Source organism: Leptosomus discolor, chromosome 4 (genome assembly GCF_034619465.1).
Source record: "Leptosomus discolor isolate bLepDis1 chromosome 4, bLepDis1.hap2, whole genome shotgun sequence".
Taxonomy (NCBI): domain Eukaryota; kingdom Metazoa; phylum Chordata; class Aves; order Leptosomiformes; family Leptosomidae; genus Leptosomus; species Leptosomus discolor.
In genome coordinates, this window is record NC_141394.1 from 50,246,684 (window position 1) to 50,253,372 (window position 6,689).

At 44.1% G+C, this 6,689-nt stretch overlaps 1 protein-coding gene across 1 annotated transcript; it reads left to right on the forward strand.

Moving 5' to 3' along the window:
* The first annotated feature begins 2,215 nt into the window (after positions 1-2,215).
* On the forward strand, positions 2,216-6,314 carry FGF20 (fibroblast growth factor 20). The gene is made up of 3 exons (XM_086464324.1): positions 2,216-2,522; positions 4,799-4,902; positions 6,069-6,314. The coding sequence occupies exons 1-3, from the start codon at positions 2,216-2,218 to the stop codon at positions 6,312-6,314; spliced, it is 657 nt and encodes a 218-aa protein (XP_086320450.1).
* Positions 6,315-6,689: the final 375 nt, after the last annotated feature.

The window sequence follows — 6,689 nt, forward strand, 5'->3', positions numbered from 1 at the left end:
TTTAAAAAAAAAAGCCACCTTCTCTACTGGGGACAGTGGTGCCATCTAACCAGAAGAGCCCTCTACTGTTCATAGGACTCAGAGAGTTCTGCTTGGACCTGGCAACATTACCTGTACTGGAGCATCTTTAGGCTTAGAAGAATATACCTCCTCCAGTTAGCTGTACTGTCCTAGTGCACGTCCTGCAGCTGTGATGAACAGTTTGATCTTAACCTGCCAGTCATGTCAATAAAAATACTTGATGCCTGTTTCAAACGTTCTAGGTATATTTGGGTAATCAGTGTACAGGCTACTTGAGAAAAAGGTGCCATATAGATTATTTAACTTTGATCTATCTCTTTGATTTAGAACTGCAATTAAGTAGATTTGGTTCAAAGAGAAAGCTCATTGGTTGATGTTTTACACTGATGTGATAATGTTTACACAGATGTGCTTTGAAACCTCGATTATGGTGGATTTTTGGGTCCCACCACATGACAGGCTTCTGTTATCTGAAAGGTAAAATAATATAACATCTATCTGTAACTGCCTTCAGAGCAGGTCTGCCTGTGCTCTTTTCTGAGGTGATTTATCTGATTATTGTATTTAGCATTAGTTTTTTCAGTTTTAAATCCCTCCACAGTAAATCACTTGCTTTAAAGCAGCCTTTTTGTAATTCAGGTGCACACAGGGGCAGTACTTAGGACTGCAATGATGAAAAGGTGTAGCATTACCTGCTTTAAAGCACCTGCCAATTAATTAGCCCTATAGTCTCCATAGCAAATAAAGGTAAGCAGTCAAATCTATTTGATCTCTCGGATTTAGGCTGTGACTGAAAAGACCACGGAGCAAGATGGGAGAACTAATCTTTCCTGATTCTCTGCAACTTTTTTGTTTAAATGAAACCTTAAACTGCCAAGCGATTCTCTCAAACTTTTGAAAGAATTAACCATGAAGGATCTTTGTGTTTTATACTCTAACACTGTTTTTTAACATTATCAAGGAGCTACATTGTGTATCTTGAATGCTAAGATGGGTCATGTAGTTTAAGCCCCCAAATTCATTAGACATTATAGAAAAAGCAGCAAAGAAGGGGAAAGTCAAGCTTTTAGTTTTAATATACTGTTGTTTTACCATTGCTAATAATGGGCATGTGTTCCACCACATTTGTATGCATGAACCATTCTACTTCGGGGATGAAACAAATGCATGTGCTCATCTAGAGCAGGACAGCAAAGTATAAGGACAACAAGAGATCCTGCAGTAGATGATCTTATTGCTAATTTGTGATGCTTATAGACTTTGGTCACAGGCTCAATGCAAAACCCCAAAGAAGATGGATTAGATAAGCCATCTCTCTCAATCTTTCTTTCTTCTTCTCTGCAGGTTTTGAAACTATTTATCCCAAACCACGGGCCTGCACATTTATGTTTTTAAGACGTCCTGTCGATACCCAAACACTATAGATCAGTTTCATGTCAGATTAATGATAAATTATATGCGAGGGAGCATTTGCAGAGGGGAAAACACCTCCCTGACTATGCCAATTTCTTTAGAAATTCCCCTCCTTGTAGCTGGAGCGATAAAAGCAAAGGGTAATGCATGTACTTTTTATTAGCGTTTTAGAAACACGGAGTAAAACTGTCAGATCTTTTGGGTTTTGTCTTTCATGTGTGTCTGGGCAGGTCTCACCCTCAGGTAACGCCCTTTCTCCTGCTTCCCTCCTGCCGCTCCTTGCACCTGTCCACGTAATGCTCCGCCACCTCCCGCCCGGGCCCCGCCGCCCGCCCCGCTCCGCGCAGGGGCTGCCCCTCCCTCCCCCCCCGCCCCTGCCCCGCGTGTGCGTGGCCGTGGGGCAGCGGCTGCGCGGCGGGGCGCGGGCGGTGCGGGGCGCCCGCAGCTCCCTCCCCGCCGTCCCCTCAGATCAGAGGAAGGTGCGAGGAGAGGGGGAGCCGGTTTACAATTTCAAACGCAGCCTCCCCGCAGAGGGCTTCATTAGCATATGTCAGGGGGACCGCCGTATATATATATACACGCGCGGCGCGTATGAACACCACCCCGCCGCCTGGCTCACACCGGCTCGGCTCGGCTCGGCACGGCACGGCTCGGCTCGGCTCGGCCCGGCCCCGCCGGCTCCCCATGCTTGGGGCCCCGCCGCGCACCCCCACATGCCCGCCGGGAGAGGCCGGCAGCCGCTCTCCGCCGCCGCGCCCTAGCCCGCTCGCCCCGCGCCCCCATGGCTCCGCTGGCCGAGGTGGGGGGCTTCCTGGGCGGCCTGGACGGCCTGGGGCAGCCGGTGGGCGCCCACTTCCTGCTGCCGCCCGCCGGGGAGCGCCCGGCGCTGCTTGGGGACCGCCGGGCCCCGGCGGAGCGGGCGGCCCGCGGTGGCGGCGCGGCGGCAGCGGCGGCGGCGGCAGCGGCGGACCTGGCGCACTTGCAGGGCATCCTGCGGCGGCGGCAGCTGTACTGCCGCACCGGCTTCCACCTGCAGATCCTGCCCGACGGCAGCGTGCGCGGCACCCGCCAGGACCACAGCCTCTTCGGTAGGCGGCTGCGGCACGGCCCCCCGGCCGCGCTCCGCCCGCGGGCGGCTGCGTGTATGTGCATGGGGGTACCTCAGTGCCTCGGGGCGTGAGCAGGGTTGCTCTGGGAGGGAGGCGCGCTGCCAGCCGTGCTGGGGCAGGGGGGTGCGCTCTCAGTGCCGGCTTCGGCGTTAAAGCACAGGCGAGGTGATGAGGGAGGGCTGCGCATCCCGCGCAAGCCAGGAGATAGGCAGGGCTCGCTCAGCCTGTCCTGGATGTCTGCGGGCACATGCGTGCGCCTGTGGGTTTAGTGGGAGAGGTCGAAAGTCAGACCGATTCTTTTGGTATTCGCTGTCTGTATCGGAGCTTCTTGAGTCTTTGTAGAGTAATACAGACCATGGGCGCGGGCATGCTGACCCTTAAGGTGCATTAGGCTGCTTTGTTTTTCAAGATGGAAGGATGAAGCAGAGGGGCCTAAAATGCCTTTTTGCTCAAATACTTAAAATGCTTCCCAGTCAGCTTTCTCTGTCGATAAACCAGAAGGAGGCGAAGACAACCCCAAAATGCAAATATTTCCTGTGATTTAAAGGGCAAATCCTGAATAGTAGTTGTAGGAACTGGACATCTGAACAAACCTGCCGTTGTCAACTACATGTGAGGTTTTGTGTGTATTAATTTAGCAGTTGTAAAAATGTGATTAAAGAGTTTGCTGTCGTCCTCCCCATAGTCAAAACAATCTGCTGGAATGGCCTTTAATTGCTTTTATAACGCACGGATGTTTTCAGAAGTAGAAGAGCAGTAGTCAAACAGATAGTTCTTCTCAGAAGGAAGATTTCCTACAGCATGTAAACATGAAATAAATCTTTGCTTTAAAAGAAAAAAAAAAAGTTAGCCCCAGATCAAACGTTTACTGGGCTTTTTAGAAATGTTGTTCCTTTATTCTACCACTATTCTCGGCAGGTTTGTCTGATGTGGTTGCTTTGTGGGTTGAATCACCTGCTTATTAGAGTTTTGAAAAAGGGTGGCTTTGAAAATGATACCAGCAAGACAAAATACCTCCACCTCTTTTTATGGGACTTTGTGCTTTAGGAGCTGGAAAACTAGGATGATTTACATGCAATAGAGTTTTTAATGCTTGCTCTTTGTAAAGGATTTATTTTCGTTGCAGCTTGGTAATATAAACAAGAAACCTGCCAAAGCTCAATTAAAATTCAAAACGTTTTAAATTATTGTATAGTCCAGACAGTCCGTCAGTCTGAGAGTGAAGAATGGTCCTGAATGATAAAGAGTAATCATAAATACAGCAAATAGACAAAAAGTCATAATCAAAATCAAATGCACAATTTAAAACCGCTTGCCTTAGATTTAGAATTTTTTAATTTTTAGTGGTTTTACTGCTGCAAAGCAAAATCTTGGGTATGATTCTAGAACAACTTCTTCTTGAGGCTTTGTTTACATTGTTAACAACTTCCAAAAAGCCAGTTCACACGTTCCCTTTCTTTCATGTTTTTATGTACTGAGGTCTGTGCATATCAACTGGTTAAATATGTCGGCATACCATTGCCAAATTCAGGCTTCAAGTAGTGCCTCATCTGCTGAATACTTTATATTATTAATATATGTTACATTTTTTGGGCAAATGTAATATAAATAATGCTATAAACCAAACATTAGCAAATAAGCAGCATATTTCATGCACATAAAAAGCCTGCACTGAAGACAGCAAGTTGTGTCAAGAGGTGTGGGCCCATACCCTAGATAAGATGTCTGGCAAATACTTTTTTTTTTTCCTGTGGGTAGATTCTGTTATATAAAATTCCCATCTGTACTTTGATTTCCATTCAAATGAACTAATAGTGGATGTGTTTTTTTAAGATAATGCTATAGAGAAAGTAAAGTATATTTTCAGGTAATTCAAACTTATCTTCCAATGTTTGAGTAGGCAGTTTAGCAAACAGTATATAATCATTACAGATTCCAGCTGCATAGTACTAAAGGCTTTAGCCTCAGTGCTGAAAAAAAATCCTTTCATATTCAACATTCAAAAAAATAGTCTCTTACATGGTGTAGGATTCTTGTTCCTAGGTGAGGCTTCTCAGACTGCTTTCCTATGAATGATGTATACATTTCCATATGGTATTTGAAATTTCAGAGCAACTAGGCCACATTTACTAGAATATGTACATTTTCTACTTGTTTTCAGCTGCATTTTGGATGGTATATATTGCGTGCTTACAAATTGAATTAAAGCAATCTCTCTTTTTTTTTTTGTTTTTTTTTTGTTTTTTTTTCTTCAGGCATCCTAGAGTTCATCAGTGTGGCAGTGGGACTGGTCAGTATTAGAGGCGTTGACAGTGGCCTTTACCTTGGAATGAATGAGAAAGGAGAACTCTATGGCTCTGTAAGTACCACTTTTATGTCAGCTCATCCATGTTCAGGTTTGATTCACTTCTTAGCACTATGCAGACCCCTCAAGTAGCTAGCTGAGGTCATCTTAGCTTTCAAAACACCGACATGTTTTTCCTGTTCAAATGTGTATATTTTTAATGTATATAGTATAGCCTTGGATACTAAAGATTCGATGGGAAAAGTTCCTCTGTCCTAAATTAAGAGAACTGAAAAGAAAAAACATCGAATGCAACTGGAAAAAATTTAAAAGGATAGTTATGGAACAAATAAACAACAATTAATATAGTACCCTGACTTACTTTATGTATAGCCTAATGCTCCTTTACAAATCAGCAGATGGTACTTGCAGGTACCAGCTTTTTAACATAAAAGCATTCTTTTGAATGCTGGGAAAACCAGGATAATACCATATGTCACAGTTAGATACCACTGTTATTTGAAAAATCTGAACAGTGCAAGAGTACTGGCGGTATCTGTAGATCCCGACAGGAATATTTACATTTAGGAATGAAAATAAGCTTGGGCTTATTACATTGATTTGTATCTATTGAACAACTTCAGCATTTGACCATAAAAATATGATCTTTGATATTTTTCACATACTATCAGGGTAATAACAGTCTTAGACTCTTCTCCTTTTAAGTCTTAAAACATCTTGGGATAAAATATTCTGTCTCTCCAGTTCCTTTGGTTGTGGTTAATCCTGTTTAAAATGTGAGAAGTGATGCATACCACAAAGAACATGTGGAAATATCTTCTTGATCTGTTACATTGCACCTGAGTCTCTTCGCCAAATGTCATTTCTGGAATGGTAGATACCCCAAGACAGAACTCTACATAGTATAGTTCCAGTTGGTCGGGTGAATTTTAGTTAAATCATAAATAAGTAATGCCTTCTTAGACAGAGAATTATCTAATTCATGTTGAAATCCAGAGTTGTGTATGTATAGATCCAGTTTTCAAAAGAATAGAGATTAAAGTAGGCTTCCAAACTCAGTGTCAGATCTCCATACTCTTCCTGGGTTTGATTTGTTGGCAGTTCAATGAACAGGAAGGCTGCAGAAAGCCTAAACCATTTTGTTTGTTTGTTTTTTTTCTTGTGTGTTCAGATATCTAGTGACAGCTTGACTTACTTTTTTTCACTGTTCCTTTCTGTAGGAGAAACTGACTTCTGAATGCATCTTCAGGGAACAGTTTGAGGAAAACTGGTACAACACTTACTCTTCCAATGTGTACAAACATGGAGATTCGGGGCGGCGATACTTCGTAGCACTTAACAAAGACGGTACTCCCAGAGATGGGGCAAGGTCCAAAAGACACCAGAAATTCACACATTTCTTGCCCCGGCCTGTGGATCCTGAAAGAGTTCCAGAATTGTACAAAGATGTGTTAGGATACAGCTGAGGAAGGAGGCAACTTTGGAAAAAACCCACATCGGAGCTATTGCCCCACCTTCTGTGGCAATACCAGCATGAGGAACCTGCAGAGGTCTAGGATGCTGGATCGGAAGAAGCTACTTTGGGATAGGCAAGCCTCCGTTTTCTGACCTTTGGATTTAGGAGACAAAGCCTTAAAGCTAAGAGTGGACCAGCCTCCTTCAAACTTGCTGAACTGTTTGGTAGCCGGTAACCAGAGGGAAGTTGGAGTGTGACTTTTTTTTAAAATGTCAAACCCTTGGCAATTTTGTCTGGATTACCTATGGTCCATAAATTAGCAAAGAACTACCTATGTCATGTGGATGAGACAATGGCTGGAAGAAGTAGAAAGAAATGGACTGTA

What these genes read in the sequence shown, in the direction of transcription:
- FGF20 (XM_086464324.1), top strand. Translation starts at nt 2,216, where the DNA reads ATGGCTCCGCTGGCCGAGGTGGGGGGCTTCCTGGGCGGCCTGGACGGC. An exon ending in CCAGGACCACAGCCTCTTCG is followed by an intron (nt 2,523 to 4,798) that starts GTAGGCGGCTGC and finishes TTTTTTCTTCAG; the next exon opens with GCATCCTAGAGTTCATCAGT. An exon ending in AAGGAGAACTCTATGGCTCT is followed by an intron (nt 4,903 to 6,068) that starts GTAAGTACCACT and finishes TCCTTTCTGTAG; the next exon opens with GAGAAACTGACTTCTGAATG.